The sequence below is a fragment of the Gekko japonicus genome, unplaced genomic scaffold (genome assembly GCF_001447785.1).
Source record: "Gekko japonicus isolate JY-2015 unplaced genomic scaffold, Gekko_japonicus_V1.1 scaffold46, whole genome shotgun sequence".
In the NCBI taxonomy this organism is placed as follows: Eukaryota; Metazoa; Chordata; class Lepidosauria; order Squamata; family Gekkonidae; genus Gekko; species Gekko japonicus.
In genome coordinates, this window is record NW_015169173.1 from 1,224,171 (window position 1) to 1,243,284 (window position 19,114).

Below are 19,114 nucleotides of genomic sequence, written 5' to 3' on the forward strand. Positions count from 1 at the left end.
ACAAGCATTCTTTCGTTTTACCCTCATTCACAGCAACTCTGTATTCTAGGCTGAGAATGACTTGCACAAAGCGAGTTTAGGGTCTGTTTTAAACCTGAATTTTCCATATCGAATCCCAGCCAAGTTTAAAAAATGAAAACCCGTCAAGGCATGAAGACTTGTTATCTGTCGTCTGCGCCGGAGTTTCTCAGCGGCCTGAAGCACGCCGGAGTTTCTGTTCTGCTGCTGCGTGCGTGTTTCCTCGCAGGTCTCCGCTTTCCCCCGCCCAGCCCCGCTACTCTGACGCGGGCGCCTTACAACTCCCCCCTCCCGCGGGCTGTTTACTGGGCCACGAGCTGCCGGGCAATGAGCTCAATTCCCCGTTCGCGTGCGCCGCGGTAGGCGGAGCAGCACAGGCTTTTCAGCCAATGGCGCCGCGCTTCCGCCACCGCCGCGCGTGTGGCTGGAATAAAAGGCCCTGGGAGGCGCATGATGCAGCTGAGATAACTCAATCGGCAGTAGCGCGCCGGAGGCTCCCCCTTGGCTGGTACGGTACCTGCTGCTTTAGCTTCTCGGGTGGGTTGAGTGCCGGCGTACTCGTAGCTCGGGCCCGCCTTCTGTGGGGGGCGGACGTGAATCACCCGCGCTAGCAGAGCTTAGGCAAGGCGGGTGGCGGAAGCAGCCGCCGGAGAGCGAGCGAGCGAGCGCCGGGCTCCCCCCCCCCTCTTGTTCTTTCCTGCCGCTGAAATCTGGAAGTGGAGCTTGGGGAGGGAGGCAGAAGCGGCCTTTCCTCGCTTGGGAGAAGACGCCCGACCCACGCCCCTAGGCAGGCAGCTAGAGAGACGGTCCTCGCTCGGGTTTCCGTCCCCCTCGCCCCTCCCAGCGCGTGGCTGATGTGCACGAAGATGGAGCAGCCTTTCTATCCTGACTCCTTTCTCTCCGGCTACGGGCAGGACTACAAGACGCTGAAGTCGGGCATGGCTCTCAACTTGTCAGCCGAGCCTTTCCGCGGCCTGAAGTCCCAGCTCCCGCCTCACCTCCGCGGCCAAGAGGACGGCCCCGCCGGTTACTTCGCGGCCTCTCTCCAGCAGCAGCAGCAGCAGGCGGCCGAGAGCGCGAGCTCCTCGCTCAAGTTGGCCGCCCCGGAGCTGGAGCGCCTCATCGTCCAGCACAGCCACGGCGTGATCACCACCACTCCCACGCCGCCGGGCCAGTACTATTACCCGCGCGGCGCCACGGAGGAGCAGGAGGGCTTCGCAGACGGCTTCGTCAAGGCGCTGGACGACCTGCACAAGATGAACCACATGCCGCCCCCCAACGTCTCCCTCGGGGCGGCGACGGCGGCCTCGGCCAGCGGTGGCTACGGCGGGGCTTCCCTGCCCCAGGAGCCGCCGCCCGTCTACACCAACCTGACCAGCTACAACCCCGCCGGCTCCCTGAGCGGCTCGGCCGGCTTCCCCAGCGCCAACCTCAGCTACCTGCCGCAGTCCCACGCCCTGGCCTTGTCGCACCCGAGCCGGAGCTTCAAAGAGGAGCCCCAGACGGTGCCGGATGTGCAGAGCCCGCCCGTGTCGCCCATTAACATGGAAGACCAGGAGCGCATCAAGGTGGAGAGGAAGCGGCTACGCAACCGTCTGGCCGCCACCAAGTGCCGGAAGAGGAAGCTGGAGCGCATCGCTCGGCTGGAGGAGAAGGTGAAGACCTTGAAGAGCGAGAACGCGGGACTCTCCAACACGGCCAGCGCGCTCCGGGACCAGGTGGCGCAGCTGAAGCAGAAAGTCATGAACCACGTGAACAACGGCTGCCAGCTCCTCATGACGGCCAAGATGCAGCAGTCGTTCTGAGGGGGACCCGGCCCAGATACCCTCCATCAAAACGCCGGGGGAAGCGGGGGGGGGGGGGAGAGAGAAGAAAAGAAATGGACTGGTCATACAAAGTTTACAGGGAACCGGGCTGAAATGCCGAGTTTCCAACTCTTCAGTTCTGAAGTCTTTGTTTTGTTTTTCCTCCCATACGTGACTCGAAATCTGGTGGATCCAGATCCCCGATCTGTGCTGAGTGTAAGTTTTTTATATTTGTGCGTGCGAGTGACTTGTGCGTGTATGTGTGTATGTATTTTTTTAAAAAAGACAAATAAGCCTTTTCTCTGCTGCGTCGCTGGATGGTGCAGTGGGATTGGAGGTACTCTGGACAGAGCTAGAAACTGGTCCTCTGATCTCTTCCTTGTTCCAGTGGAAAAAAAGGATAACCATCTGCTTAACTTTTAACTTATAATTGAAACAAAAGGGACCAAAAGACAGGTTGCCACGGAAGAGATGAAATCTCGGCAGCTTTCTTTCTCCGAAGAGGCCAGTATGTGGACAAAAGGGTCACTGTGGAGAGGGAAGGGGGTGTTTACTACTTGTGCTCTTATTTCTTTTTGAGTCCTCAAATTCAGTTTTTTCAAAAGATTGTATTTGTGTTTTTGACTTTTTATTGAAGCTATTTAAGTAAAAATGTTCCACTTTATCGGTGTGCCTCCTTTTTTCATTGACAGCAAAAAATTATCTACCTTTCTTTCCTCCCCCTCTTTGGTCTTGGAGAACGGGGCTTCCCTTTGCTGGTCTCCATAAAGGGGGATATTTGCCACTCCCTGTAGGAACAATTTACTTCCTTAGAATTCAGAGGAGGGAAGATGTTTGTTTTACCTTAGCAACAACTTAATGGCTTTCCTGCTGGTAGCTTAAGACTTCCGGGGCCCTCTCCCTTCCTGTGTTTTGATCTTACTAAGTGGCTTATTAAATTACAAGCCTAGAACAATTAAGGTACGTCATCTTTCCTGCTTGCCATTTTAACTACAGGTTCCTTCTTTTTCTCTTCCCTCTCTGCCTGATTTTCTCCTAATCAGTCTATTGCCTGGATGCTGTGTTCCTCTCTATGCCTCGTGTCATTCTCTCGAGGGTTTTGGAGCTTCTTCCTTCCCCTCCCCCGCTTTTCTTTGATGTTGTATTTATTTCTGAGCTTTGATGCTAACGGCCCTAATGCTTAGAAAACCCGCTGAACCCTTTTCCCGTTCTCCAGCGAGGGGAGGGGACGGGCCCTCCCACGCCTAGCTTCACTTCCTCGATCTCACAAGTTCTGACTTCAGCTCAAGTGGGTGGAGCCAGTGGGCCGAAAAGGGAGGGGGCTTTTCGTTCTGACGCAGAGGAAGACGACCATATATGGTCAGTTTCTGCTTAGTGACGTTTTCTGGTCGGGTTCCATTCCGGGAATCCCCGCCCACGTTGCCAGGCATAGGGGCCTCGGACGATGTCAATTCCCAGCCAAAGAAGGAAGGGGCTTGATGCCTTGGGGGTGGGAATGTCCCAGGGCACCGCAAAAACACAAACTCCAAATAGTTATGACCCAGCAATCCGGACAACTGAAACGTCTTGTTCGCACGTTATAGGGCCGGAAACACCAAACCCAAATGTATGTAAGAGTTAACAAAACTATTAACAATGGGTACTGCCTGTAAATGTGATAGTGTGAATTATCACAAGGTCATAGTTAAACTATGGCTGGAGGCAGGAAAATCACATAGTCAACATTCTCAGTGCTAGTGGATTAATTCATTTTTTTCAGAGGCTTCCTGCTAGGATTGGGGTTTTTATATCTCCTTAAAGCAAGATTTCTATAAATAGAAATGTCTGATGTTTGCCTATATGATACTGCCTTTACTTCCTTGAGCTCAGAACACCCCTGTGAAGTATGGTAGGCAGCTGAGACATTATGACATGCCTAAGGCAAATTGGTTTCATAGCTGGATGGTGAGGAGGACGACTCTAGGATTCTTGACCTCCCCCCCAAAAAAACCCCTTCTATACTTTACTACTTTGCCTCTCAAAAAGTTGTTCCCTTTAAAGACCTTGCTAACAAAAAGGCCTATTTATGATGATCTGGCTAGTGCTTCTTTCCCCAGTTGCCGGTCTGCTCCAGTCCTTCTGCAGACACTGGTCACTTGACCATGAGCATGGAATGAGAAGCGACAACATCTGTAATCGGAGACAATAGTATGGATGATCAAAGACATGAGCTCTCTTGCTCTGCAGTACAGTTTCTCTCTGATACAGGGGAATAAAGGAATTAGAATAATTTGACCATAAAGTTCTCAGAAACCCCATGTCTTTCTGCTCCGAAATACTTAACTGACAACTTTTTTAAAAAAGTCATACAGAAATCAAACCGGTATTATAAGGCCCTAAGAGCAGTCTCTAGCAAGAGCCTAAAAAGAAAGCTAGGCTGCTCAAGAATGAAAAATTCTTAAAGGGAAGTAGCTACATGTCAGTGAGGCCATGCTGACAGATGCAAGCAGTTAGCCAGAGTGTGTGCGTGGCAGGACAGATTAACACTCTCAAGGGACTTTCAGAGGTTTTTTTCTGCATATAAATTTGTGGGGGAAACTGGTAGAGCAGCATAGCTGGCTGGGCTGCAGTGAAAGTCACGCATATATCACCTGTTGGGTCCTGATCCTGCAGTCTCATTACCTTCTTTCTCTGTTGCTTGGCAGTTTCTACTTTGGTAATGGCCCTCCTGCACACTCTGCTTAACTAAACATTTCAGTCGTTTGGAAGCTCCCCTCTAGAGCCTGTGTGGAGCAGTGGTTAGAGTGTTAGACTAGAATCTGAGACATCAACATTCTAATCCCCGCTCATACTATGGAAGCTCACTGGGTGACCTTGGGCCAATCACACTCCCAGCCTAACCTACCTCAATGGGTTGTTGTGAGGATAAAATGGAGGGGAGGAGAATGATGTAAGCTGATTTGGGCCTCCATTGGGGGTGAAAGGTGTAGGGTATAAATAAAGTAAAAATAAATAAGCCAACAAGTAAGCAAATATGTCTCTGGTGGTCACAGTTACCACAGGTCTGGGAAAGGAGATGGATTCTATGAGACCATGTGCTTGGCTATATCTGTTGCTGACATAAAAGGAAATGTGCTATATGGATGTAGAGGTGGATGGATGGGCCCATAAAGCAAGAGGCAGCATGTGCGTGAATTAGGTTCCCCAGGCTAGTGGGTTTTGTATCCATTGTCACCTGCTTGCAGTACATCTGTGACCATCAGAGCTCCAAGCATTTTGTATTTGGAATATGACATTGTTAGGCATCCATCAGATGCCTTGAACTCAACACGTATGTGAAGCTGTAGGCAAGTCAAAACAAGGAATGATGGGCTTCAGATATTCAGCCATAGATAAAAAGAGTCAAGGTGACTCAGAAACAAGTAAGTGGGAGGGGGGTTGTAATGGAGCAGTTACAATCAACCTGTGCTGGTAAGGTGAGAGACAGACTAGGACAAGTGCCTTCTTTGGCTTATCCTGCTCCTAGGCTAGGACTATTATGAAAATTCATTGCAACTCAAGCTTTCATCACTTCATTGACCAAAGTAGTGTTTTGGGCACAGGAGGTTCAGCCATAACATAGTGGGGTGGCTCAGAGAAAAGGTTTTTGACGGGTGGGGTTCTAGCAAAAGAACTGACAGGTAGTGTTAATGCATGTAGTTTTTTAAAGGTACGAAGCACATGTCTGAGTGAAAAACACATCCAAAGGAAGCATCTCAGTTCTTCATAACAACCACCCAAGCGTTTGGGTTCAAAATCCAAGCTGAAAATTAAATGTTGAAGTTATCTCAGGCATCGTTTCTAAAGTTTTGGTTGCACAGACTCATTTTTTGTAAAAGAAAAAAATGGCAGTTTCCACAGATCTCCTTTTGGAAAGGATCTTGAGACAGTGGGGAAGCTGACAGAGGACACCCACACTTGAACCTCTGCTTTGGAAAAGGAAAGGGAGTAAACGAACAGGTGAGATGTCCTGTGAGGTGAAGGATGGTAGGCCTTTTGTGTTTTATTTGTCAGCTTTTGATAGGTTAGAGAGATGGATGAAGAAATATCTGTTGGCTGTGAATTAAATCATTTAGGAGTAGGGAGCCCTGAGTTGAGTTGGGGTGTGTGTGTTTCCTCTGTATTCTGTCCCCAGCTGTGAGAAAAATTAAGAGGCTAAGGGGGGGGCAATATAGGACTTTGCTAGTAAGAGCTCATGTCTTTTAAATGTCAGGTCAGGAAAATAAGAGGAGGATCTAATTCAGTAGGGGTTAGGAAATGGAATTCAGGCTTCCTGGATCCTTATTTCTTGTATTGGTAAAGTGTTGTCTGCTTGAGATATGCATAGTATAGGGAAAGCTGAGGACCAGCTAGCCAACGTGGAGTAGTGGTCAAAGGGTTGGGCAAGGACCCAGTGTTCAGATTCTCACTGTGCCATGGAAGCTTTCTGGGTGACATTGGGCCAGTCACTCTCAGCCTAACCTACTTCACAGGATGGCAGTAAGCCACACTGAGGAGAAAAGCAGGGCATAAATGTCTACATAAAATACTTTTTCCATATTTCCCTTTTCTGTATTTCCTGTCTCCCATGCATTTCCCAAGAGTGTTGCTACTTGTTGGGAGCATCAAGGGGTGAGGCCAGGCTTCTTGCAGAACCAGCCTGGGGTTATCATCAACAGCCCGCTGTCCCCGGAAGCCGTGGCTGACGTGGATTGGAACGTGGCCTTGATGCGTGCCATGGCTTTGGGCCTCATTAACATGTGTGACACATAGGAGCATGCCGGCCTCATGTTGTCCCTTGGGGCCAAGGGGAGGGATGAAAGGGTGTTGTGTCATCATTGCCTTCCTCTTCATGTCTAGGTTTTGGGAAACTGGATGGGATGCTAGAGGGATGGGCAGGTACGGTACCAGGGATCTGTTTAACATTCTGACATAAGAAGGGAAGCTTAAAGGAAGTGGAAGAAAAACAATTACCAAGTTACTAGGGACAAAGGCAGGATAAGAAAGACACTAACCAAGTTGTAGCTAGGTAGGAATATCAGAAACAACAGGGGGGTAGATAGTATCAGAGCCAAAGTCAGATGGGATTCATTATTTAGGTATTTATACCCTTGCAATGAGCCAACTACCAAACAACAAGGCTCCAGGTATTGTTGACATCATCTCCGCAGAATTGCTGAGGCCTGTACCACCTGCAATCATCAGAGCCTTGTGTCAGAAAATTTGGGAAACCAACACATGGCCAAGGGACTGGAAGCACTCCGTGTTCATTCCACTACCAAAAAAGGGAGACTCCAAAGACTGCTCCAATTATTGCACAATCGCTCTCATCCCTCACATTAGCAAAATTCTGCTTAAAATTATACAACAATACGTGGCACCAACCATCGAAAGGTTGGTGCCAGATGTCCAAGCCAGCTTCCGAAGGAGGCGTAGCACTCGTGACCATATAGCGAATCTGCTTTGTATCATGGAGAAATATCACGAGTATCAAAAGATTATTTACTTATGCTTCATTGATTATAAGATGAAGTGTCTATCTCAATCATGACAAACTGTGGAGAGCCCTACAAGACTTGGGGGTGCCAGCACATCTGGTCAAGTTGATACAATCATAGTACACAAACCAGGAAGCCACTGTGTGAACACCATGTGGAGATACTGATTGGTTCAAGATAGAGAAAGGAGTACGACAAGGCTGCATTTTTTCACCTTTCCTATGCAACCTGTATGCCGAAACAATCATGAGGAAGTTAGAGCTGAAAGAGTCAAAAATCAGGGTAAAGACTGGAGGAAGGCATATCAACAGTCTTTGATATGCTGATGATGACACAACCAATGTTCCCTCTAAGCTATGGAGTCCTGTGAGCAAAAAATTCTACTTTGTGAGCTACTGGCCTTAAAGTTGTGAGCAAGTGATTTGGCTACTGCATAAATTAGTTTGCTCTGGAGCCACCCTTCCTGAGCGAAGAGAAAAGTGTGTGAGCCGGAAGCTAAAAAACTCTGAGCTAGCTCACACTAACTCAGCTTAGAGGGAACACTGGACACAACCCTCCTCTCAGAAACTAAAGAAGGCCTGGAATACCTGATAAAGAAAATCAAAGAGGAAAGTGAGGTTTGGCCTCTTCCTAAACATCAGAAAGACCAAGTTCATGGCCACCGAGAAGAAGAGAAATGTCAAAATAACAGTTGACAATGAAGAGATCAAATGTGTGGAAGAACTCACTTAAGATCACAGATCAACCAAAACGGCGAATGCAGTCCAGAAATAAAACACTGAATCACGCTGGGTCGCACAGCAATGATGAGAATGAATCAAATATGGAAGAGCAAGAACATCAGCCTAGCAATCAAATGCAGATTAGTCTGTGCTATTGTGTTCCCCGTAGCAACCTATGGCTGCGAAAGTTGGACCATGAAAGAGCAAGACAGGAGGAAAATCAACTCATTTTAAGCTGTGGTGTTGGAGAAGGCTCCTGCGGATTCTTTGGACAGCAAAGGTAACAAACAAGCAAGCACTGGAGCGCATAAAACCAGACATGTCATTGGAAGGAAAAATCATAAAACTGTGACTGGCTTATTTTGGCCATGTCATGTGGAAGAACTCACTAGAAAAAGCACTTATGCTTGGATTGGTTAGCAGCAAAAGGAAACCGGGCCACCAAAGAACACGATGGCTAGACACCATAAAAGTCGATACCTGTCTGAGCATGGAATGACTCAAAGAAACAGTACAAGATCAGAAAACGTGGAGAGAGCTGGCCCATAGAATCATCAAGAGTCGAACATAACTGAATGGCTAACAACAACAACAACCCTTGCTTATCCCTCTAAGGGGGGACCAGAAGTAGTTTGCATCATTATTTTCCTCCCCTCCATCACAACCCAGTGAGCTTCCGTGGCAGAGTGGAAATTTACTGCTCAACTCTGAATAATAAAAAGACAGAATTATTGTCTATGTATGTCTGCTTCAGTCTTTACAAACAAGGGAACTGTGATGAGACATATCACACCTGGAAGAACAAGGATGGGCAAAGGTTAAGAAAACATAGGAACCTGTTTAAAATACTTGGGCAATCTTTGTGAAGTTATGCCAGAGGATCCTGGGGAGATTCAGAGAATGATGTTGAAGGAGTTTGTTGGGCAAGTCTCAGAAAACCAGTCTGTGCTCTTTGAGAACATGTGAAACAGCTGGAATGGTCCTAGGAATGTATTCCTAGGAATGTATCCTGACTCTGTTCTGGGGTCTGAAGGCAGGTTATAACAGTTAAAATCAAATTAAAGCAAACATAATAAAACTGAAATGCCCAGTTAAATACTCATGCCGGCTTAAATAGCTCAGTAATAGAGCATTTGCTTTACATAAGGTAGAAAATGAGGTGAAAAGACTTCTGTCTCAGATGTTGGGGCTTGGTTGCTTGCCAGAGTAGACAATACTGACACTGCAAGACAAATGAACTGGCTCATTATAAGCCAGCTTCATATGTTCAGCCCCAATTGTTGAGTGCTAGACAAGAGAACGACAAATGGGAATGTGATGGAAGGGAAGGAAATTCCACAGCTGAGGAACAATCAGCAAGAATCCATGGCCTCTTGTTACTACAGATGGTTCCATCAAAAAGGTGCCCTGAGTTGATCATGATAGTCATAATGATACAAAGGAATTAAGGCAGCTTCAGAGAAATTTGGCATTCAAGCTTTATAGGCCAAAGTAGAACCATGCTCAGACACTTGGTGACAATGGAGTACCACACCACAATAGTATTTTTGTTGTTCAATCGCACAGTCGAGTCTGACTCTTCGCGACCCCATGGACCAGATCACGCTAGGCCTTCCGGTCTTCCGCCGTCCTCTGAAGTTTGCTCAACTTCATGTTCGTTGCATCTATGACACTGTCTAACTATCTCATCCTTTGCCGTCCCGTCTTCTTTGACCTTCAGTCTTTCCCAGCATAAGGGTCTTCTCCAGTGAGTGCTCCCTTCTCATTTGGTGGCCAAAGTATTTGAGCTTCAGTTGCATTATCTGGCCTTCCAGGGAACAGTCAGGGTTGATTTCTTTTAGGATTGACTGATTTGATCTTCTTGCAGTCCAAGGGACTCTCAAGAGTCTTCTCCAGCACCATAGTTCAAAAGAATCTATTCTTCGGCGCTCGGCCTTCCTTATAGTCCAACTCTCGCAGCCATACATGACTACTGGGAATACCATTGCTTTGACCATACGGACTTTTGTTGGCAGGGTGATGTCTCTACTTTTTATCATGCTGTTTAGGTTCGCCATCGCTTTCCTCCCAAGGAGCAGGCGTCTTTTAATTTCATGGCTGCTGTCACAGTCTGCGGTGATCTGGTATCCCAGGAACGTGAAGTCTGTCACTACTTCCACGACTTCCCCTTCTATTTGCCAAGGAGTGATGGGGCCGGATGCCATGATCTTAGTTTTTTTGATGTTGAGCTTCAAGCCCACTTTTGCACTCTCCTCTGTTTTAAAAAGGAAAGAAGAAAAAAATGAAGGATTAACAGAACTTTTAAAGCTGACTTCTGTCAACTTCCTAGTTGACCTGTGCTTGAGAATTTGAAGTTAATAAAGAAAGAGGGACTTGGCTTAGTGGAAGAGCTCTGGTTGAATTCAAAAAGGTTCAGTCCCTGGTATCTTCAGTTAAAAGGACCAAGCAATCAGTGAAAGACTTCCTGAGTCCCTGGAGAGCCACTGCTGGTCAGAGTAGACGATCCTGACCTCGATGAACCAATGGTCTGATTCAGTGTAAGGCAGCTTGATGTGTGTTTGAAACTCAGCCATCCTTGTGCCTTTGTGTTAAAAGCAATTGTCACCAACCTTGTTTCCTTATTTGATAAGTACATGGTTTAGTATGTGTGTGTGTGTGGGGGGGAATTCAGCTGATACATGAGGACTTCTTCAAGGCCTTTGACCTAGTCCTCCTACAAAAGCTTGCACAATAAGGAGTTGAAGAAAGTAATGTAAAATAAGTGTGCAACCACTCACCCAAACAGGCTCTTGTGGTTTCACTACATCATCAATCTGACGGCTACTCATTTCAAAGTTCCTGATTCTTAAATTCAGTGTAGTTGGGGGGGTTAGGATGACAGCCAAGAAGCTTGCGATCTCTTGCTCGTGAAGCAATTATGATATCCTGCCAAAATTAAGCACAACAGTGCATAAAGTGGAAGACAGGGAGAGAAGGTAGATAAATAGTGTGCATGTGGATCAAAATTTATGTACTAGAGCCAATTTCCTTGGCTCCTAAAAAGTTACATAATGAAAATACACATATAATTAAGATAGTTAGAGTCCACTGGCACCTTTAAGACCAACAAAGTTTTATTCAAGGTGGGAGCTTTCATGTGCACACACACTTAGTCAAACGATGAAATGGAATTACAGATCATACTTGTATATATACAAGGTGGCTTGTTAAATTAGCATGCAAAATAGAGAAGTGTTTTAAAACAGATAAAAAGAACAACAAGCTTAGTTTCTGGTTATCATCTGTTTCAGTTCAACTGGGGGAAAAACAACATAGGTATTACTTCACTAATTCCATTTCATCATCTGACAAAGTGTGCGCGTGCACGAAAGCTCACACCATGATTAAACTTTGTTTTGTCTTAAAGGTGCCATTGGACTCTAACTTTGTTCTATTGCTTCAGACCAACATGGCTGCTCACTTTGATCTACATATATAATGAGTTTGTGAGGAGACCTGAGTTTCATTATCACTTCTGCCATGCATGCAAAACAGAGCCCTTCCTTGCTTTCTACCTTCAGTTGCCTTTGTAGATCCCCCCCCTCCCCCAATACTCAGGGCAAGCATAATGCATGCCAAGACAGGGTTCAATACTGTTTGAGAATTCAGAATGCTGTTTCCTAATAAGACCCATTCACCCATGCCTCATGATATAAATGTCTGTTGCAAGCCATTCTCTCAGGTCCAGACCTGCCCAATGGCACTCTCTACTGGCACAGCTATTTATCAACATTCGGACAACTGTTTTTTTCAAGATGGTTATGAATTGCAGCAAAAATGGATTAGGTACATGAAGGTGAACTAGAAGGGACCTCACAGTTCAGTAGTTACTTGTTCCACAGATAAAGGAGGACAGAAAAGCAAGAGGGGGGCCATAATCCAGTCAAGGATGTAGTTTCCCCCCGCCACACACACACACCATTGTCATAGTCCATGGAGAAATAATTTTTAGAGGGAACAGAAGACTTACTTTACACTATTTCCCACTTTAGGCTTTCCTACAGGAGATCATGCCTCAATCATATATACATGGGTTAGAACGCCTTAGGCCTTAGACTTAAATCACCAGGACTGCATGAGCTATGCATATAATCGATAATGGCATGATCCTATGGTGGTAGAACGGCCTTTTCCCACCACTGGAAGGAGTGGAAGCTCACAACCAGAAAGAACAGGTTAGTGTTCTGGCAGCATAGTAGGCGTAGGAATTCCCCTGTCCAAGAATGAAACTGCTACAATGAGAAGGTGGGGGAACAGAGTGCAACTCCCAATGCAACAGGGAGGAGGAGCACTCTAGCTACAGCAAACAGGCCCCTTCTAGTCAAAACCAACAGGGACCCTGGCACTGGTAGTAGGCTGTGTATTTTTAGAAGTTAAGGCTTCTTCAGAAATCCAGACAAATTATACTGTGGTATTTTGGCTGTCAGCTCCATATCTGCTTGCCTCGCGCACCTCTTACTTTGAGTTTTAGGCAGCAAGTGAAACTTGTTCTTTCAAGCCACTGCCAATAACTAGTAAGATAGAGTGGAGGGAACTGACTCAGTTTGCTGGTTTAACATTTGCTTATGTACAGATTTAAACTGAACTCGGTTAATGAGTTTCTTCTGTTGTACTTGAAGTACAGTGTGCAAGGAGGATACAAACATTTTAAGTAAAACAGACCCTTATTTTTGAATTCTAAAAATATTCAGCGGTGTTGATCTTTACTATAACAAATTAATTTTCAAAATTTACGACTCCCATAATTATGATCGTCAGTTATTCCTGCCCTCTTACCAATAAAAAAGTCTGGCTATGTGTTTGACCAGAACTGGCTCATAACAGTACTAACCATGCCACTTTCCAGGACAGGTTGCATCCAGCCTGGTTTCAACAGCAGCAGCTTATTTCACAACGCTGCAGTATCCCCCAGTGGCAAAAAATGGTGCTTCTCTAATAAGTGCAAGAAAGGCTTTAGGAGGAAGCACATGCTTTGCTCCTTACAGATCAGAATGAATTAACTGGACAATTATAAGCCTTGCAGTGCCCAGAGGAGCATTTCTTTCTCAAAGTATGACCACTAGTGTAAAAACATACCCTTCAGCAGCATCTGATCTGTCCCTTTTGCACAAAGCCAGCTGTATTTCAGAAGTCCCTAAAAGGCACTCTTCCCAGATGTCTGATCAGCCAAATACATGTTATTTCCTGCATGGGAAATCCAATGAGGTAAGAGCACATCCAAGTATATCACTGTCTAGCAGACAGTAGTGTAGTACGTTTGGCCTCATATGAGGGAGTATGTGACAAACTTAGTACAGCCAAGAAGCTAAGGACAAAGGCTGTTCTGCCAGCCATATTGTTTGGGATGCTTGAGAGAAGTGCCCTGGAGATTCCAAGGGGCATCACAACTCACATTGCCTGAAACACAAACCCCCCCCCCATTTAAAGAGTTTTGGAAAACTTGAAATTTGCACTTATTTTGATTGGCCTTAATAAGGGCATGACATAGGATAACAGAGTTGCACTTACCTGTAGCTGATTTTCATAAACATCTTTTGTGCAGACAGGCATTGGGGACTGCACCTGCACATCACTGCCATGGACAGAATTTTTCTAGTTTCAAGAACTCAAAAGGGGGCACCCCTCCCCCTTCTGGAGCAGATGCAAGGGCATTTTCCCACCTAACCATCATGTGCTGGGGGGGTTGCCCCCTTCACCCTCAGTTCCTGCCAGGCTGCTGCATACCCCCAACAAGAAAAAGTACAGATTCTATGAGAGCTCACAGCAGGGCAGGAGGGAGGGAATGTGTGTCTGTACAGAAGACATAAATGAACATCAGTTACAGGTAAGTGCAACTCTGTTTTCATCTTTCATCTTCAGTGCAGCCCCACATTGGGATTTTAGTGAGTTACTCACTGTGAGGTGGGTCCACTCTAAGGGCTGCTCACTCATCCTCCTAGCAGATGTGACAAATGTTCCATTTAAGCTCCACAGTGTTGTGAGCAAAATTTCTACCTCATGAAAGAAAAAAGCTAGTAGCATTAAAATTATGAGCAAGTCTACATTTGACTATAGCGTAAATTATTTTAGAAGATTATTTCCATAAAAACCTTGTAAAAATCTCAGAATGAATTCTTTTAAACTATATTTAACTATATTTTAAGAATAATTTAAACATTATAAGAGAAAACAAAATCAAGTCAAATTTCATTACACAAAATGTTGTCCTCTACAGGGCTAGACCAGGACTCCAGAGAACAGGTCTACCTGACCCTTTCTACTATATGGGTAAACCTGGCCTCTGGAGAACAGGTCTACCCACCCCTTACCACTATACTGATAAGACCTGTCCTCCAGAGAACCAGCCTATCCATCCCTTTCCACTATATTGGTAGACATGGCCTCTAGAGAACAGATCTACCCACCCCAGTCCACTATATTGGTAGATCTGGCCTTGAACCATCACCCTGCACTGACCCTTAGAAAACATACCAGCTCTTAGGAGAGAAAGAACTCTTGCAATCTATTTTGGTTTTTTTTAGTGAAATATGACAACCAGCATTACAGGTCAAGTATAACGGAGGTGGAACAATCACTGTCAGAACCCTGCCTAACCTAATAAACAGGTAGTCGCTTAAGTGTTATCAACCTGCCCAAACTGCTTATTTATTCAGATATTTATATCCCACTTTCCCCTGTGACTCAAGGCAGCTTACAAATCATACTGAAAAGCATAACAGGGATGTGCAAAATTTCTGGCTCAATTATAGCTTACGGGGGCCATTATCTCCCTTATAAATAAAAGACGAATGGTGGTGGCACTTCTCTAGAACATTCCACACGCTCCGGAATTGGTTGGTGCCCTGGTGTCACTCAGAATCTGTCCCTATCCACTGGCTGCATTGCTTGAGTCTCGCCTCCAACATTCTAAACAGTTTGCTGTTCTTCTCCCCCCCATAGCCAGTCAGAACACAGAGGTTATTTGCATATGCAGCCCCATTGGCCTTTGCCTCGGAACACAGAGGTCGTTTGCATATGCGACTTGATTGGCTTTTGCCTATAACATTCTAAACAGTTTGCTGTTATGAGGTAAAATGTGTCCAATCTCCAGGTGAGGGCTGGAGATCACTCAGAATTACAACTGCTTTCCAGATGGCAGAGATGAGTTCCCCTGGAGAAAATGGTGGGCTCTGTATCCTTATATGCTGCTGAGGTTGCCCCCATATGACAGCCAATGTAGCAGTCAGGGCTTCAGAGCACGGGAGAGGCTGCAGGTGTGTGTGGGGTGGAAAGCTGAATAGTGAGGGGGAAATAAAGATAGGTTGATGATTGGCTGGGAAGGACATAGGGTTGCCAACTCCAGGTGGGATAATTCCTGGAGATGTGAGGGATGGAGCCTGGAGAGGGTGAGGTTTCAGGAGGCGTGGGACCTTTGACAGGTACAAAGCCATAGAATCCACCCTCCAAACCAACCATTCCCTTCTGGGGAACCATCATTGCCAATCTCCAGGTGAGGGCGGGAGATCACTCAAAATTACAACTGTTCTTTAGGTAGCAGAGATCAGTTCCTCTGGAGAAAATGGTGGACTCAGTGTCATTATACCCTGCTGAGGTCGCCACAGCAAATTGACACTGAGTGTCCAAGGCTGGGGCACCTGCCCAGAGCCTCTTTCTAGAGGCCATATTTATTTCCACAACGGGCCTTTTTCATAGTAGGCTATAATGGAGAATTGATCAAGGGGTATCTGGGGCTCAAGGGGCTGCTTTTTGAGGCAGGAGCACCAAATTTGCAGCCTTAATTAGACCCTTGCAACATTAATTACACCCTTAAGGAAGCACTGAGACAGTTCATGGGCAAACAAGGAAGAACCTTCTACCAGGTTATGGTGTGCAGAAATGGCTGCTGGATGCACCTTGATAGATGGTACAGCCAGCCCCATGTGCTAACAACAAAAGGTACCCAAAACCTTTAGGTAGCAGGGCAAATAAATGGTGAAACACCCCTGGCCACAGACCACTCTCCAAACAGAAGCCACTCCCTGGAATAATACCACCTCATGGAGTGCTTGGACTAATATATCATAGACCTCTGGGATGAAAGGGGAGGCCGTGGTCAAACCCTCCAAGCTGTAAGGTACAGGTGGCCCACATCGTGGTGCAACAGGGAGCCCAAAGTCAAGAAATCCCAAACGGGAGGGAAGGTTACATTTTCGGAACCCATCTGATGCAGGAGTTTTGCAAACTACATCTGCCGTGGCCAAAAAGGTGCTATGATAATGCAATCCAAGTTTTCTGCTACAATCCTTCCCAGAACTGTTCAAAAGAGAAAATGTGGGAAAGGCATAAAACAGATCCCCCTTTCAGGAGATCTGGAATACATCCCCCAATGAGGTGGGATCGCTGCCCGCTAGGGAGCAAAAACTTGGGGCCTTCTTTGACTTGTTTGTGACAAGCCCTCCCTCTTGAAAACCTGAAGAAAGGTACTTGGTCTTGATGGACCATTCGTAACTTGAAAGGTAAATCCTGCTCTATCTGTTGGCAGTGGAATTAAGGGAACCTGCTATATGAATGGCCCTGAGGGAAATTTGGTTCTTGACAGCCACTATCCAGATTGCAATCACTTACTTGCATAGGATCCTCGATCCCGTACCTCCCTGCTTGTTCAAATAATACATTGAGGTTGTGTTGTTGGTCTAGACTAGAACTGTCTTGCCCCACAGGATTATCTGCTAGAGAGGGTAAGGGTGAACTTGACTGCGCACCGCTCGAGGCTACTGATGTGCAGCTCTCTGCCTAATGCAGACTACCTATCTATCCTCGCAATGAGCTCCCCATCTTGTTAAGGATGCATCAGTCATACGGGTGGTGTTTGCCCAACAACCAAAATTGACACCTTCAAAAAGGTTAGCATCTTCTTTCCACCATAAGAGGAACCAGATGAGCAACCTAGGGATGGAAAAACAATGCCCCGGTGCATGGTTTATGGGGTCAAAACTTCCTGACAAACCAATTTTGAAGGTCACACCTGTGAAGCCTGGATAAGGGGATAACTGCTGTAGTGGACACCATCAACTCAAATAGGTGTTGAATATTCCTAACAGACTGCCATATTTTCTTAACAAAAACATGAGATCATGTGCTTGATTACCCTTCCCCTATCTTGTGGTAAAAAAGCTTTAGTGCTTAAGGAATCAAGAAAGACCCCAATGAATTGAACCAGGTGGGAGGGCTCCAGGCAGGATTTATCTCCATTAACCACTAGCCCTAGTCTGTGACAGGTAGTCAAAACTAAGTCTACATCTTCCCCAGGTGCTCTCTAGAGATAGCAACAGTGAGCCAATCATCTAAGTAAGGGAAAATGTTGCAACCCTGAGTTCTCAGAAATGCCACAACCACTGCCATACTCTAGGGGCTGTAGCTAAACCAAAGGGAAGAGAAGAATATTTGACAATCTCAGAACTGTACCTAAAATGAAGTTACTTCCTATGTGCGGGGTGAATAGTGATATGAAAGTAGGCATCTTTAACATCAACAATCACAAACCAAGAGCCAGGAGTAAGAAAATCCAGTATGGATGGAAGAATGACCATTCTAAATTTCAAAACTTTCAAAAACTTATTTAATTTCCATCCTTTTTGTCAACAAGGAAAAACCTCAAATGAAAACCCTATGACTGGAGGCCAGAGTGAACCCCCTCAACTGCTCCCTTATCCGGAAGCTCCTGAAGCTGTGACTGGAGTTCAGGGTTTGTGTTATCAGCTGCTGCCATCAGAGGGGAACAAGAGGGCAAGGAAACAAACTCAAAAAATACCCACACTATAGATAAAACCTAACTATCTGAGCAAACAATTTGCCACACTTCAAAAAAGTGGGCAAGCCGATCCCTGAAAAAAGTAGCCTCTGCCTGGGATTTAGTACCTAGTCAGAACTTTTGTGGTTGCTGACCCTGGTCCCTATATCCCAGTAGAGCTTTTCCTCTTTTGAAAGGGAGGAGACTGGAACTGGCGATGATACTGGGGGGCACCCTGATGCAATTATTGCCATTGACCACGGCAAAGCCTTGCTGACATGGAGTAAAGCGCTGCTTTGGGGCTGTAGAAGAGAGAACCATAGTTCCCTGTAGTGTGCGTTTGTGCGCAATCCTGCAGGGATTTCTCCGAGTGGGCGCACAGCTTCTCCTCCTCTATGCACGGGAGATTCCTCCAGTGAGTGCGAGAGGCAGGATGTGCGTGTGTGCAAGGGGGCGCAGTGTGCGGGCCTGGCGGGGCCCATGTCGTTGAGTGCCAGGCAGGGGCTTCTTCCTTCCTCGCACAGTCCTTCCCGGGCAGCTGGGCCTCATTGCGCACGCGGAGGCGTTGTGAGTGGAGCAACGCCGGGGCTCTGCCTCCTTCCCTCGTCGGCCTCTCCTCCCTCTGCTGCCGGCTGGGCCGGGCGGCAGTGCCACAGCTCTTATGCTCTCAAGTGCTGTCCAGGGACTTCCTCCTTCCTCGCGATCTCCTTCCTGGGCGGGGGTGCCGCGAGCGGAGCAAGGGCGCGCCTCTGCCGCCATCCCTTGTCGGCCTCTCATCTCTATGCTGCCAGCCAGGCACAGCCGAGCGCCGTACCTCTCACACACTCCCCTCAGGGCCAGCTGAGCCAGCCCGCTGCCCCCACCTCCCACCTCGCAGCCGCTGCCGCATGTTAGGTCGGTCGGTGCTGCCGAGACCCGCAGCTGTGGGAAGTTCAACATTTGTATAAATAGGGAATTGGCCAAAAAGACTGACACAACCACTTTTAACTTTAAAAGGGGTAACTTCTCTGATATGAGGGGACATGTAGGGAGGAAACTGAAAGGAAAAGTAGAAAGGGTCAAAACCATTGGGGAAGCTTGGAAACTATTTAAAACTACGATCCTAGAAGTTCAGAAAAAATATATTCCGCAGGTTAGGAAAGGCACAAACAGGTATAGGAAAAAGCCTGCATGGTTAACAAACAAAGTAATGGAAGCTGTAAACGGTAAAAAGGATTCCTTTAAGCAGTGGAAAGCTAGTCACGGTGAGGCTGATAAAACAGAACA

The 19,114-nt window shown here is 46.6% G+C and overlaps 1 protein-coding gene across 1 annotated transcript; it reads left to right on the forward strand.

Moving 5' to 3' along the window:
- Positions 1 to 491: 491 nt before the first annotated feature.
- On the forward strand, positions 492 to 1,845 carry JUNB (jun B proto-oncogene). Its single transcript, XM_015415861.1, has one exon. It carries the CDS (start codon positions 873 to 875, stop codon positions 1,821 to 1,823), a length of 951 nt encoding a protein of 316 aa, XP_015271347.1. The 5' UTR covers positions 492 to 872; the 3' UTR covers positions 1,824 to 1,845.
- Positions 1,846 to 19,114: the final 17,269 nt, after the last annotated feature.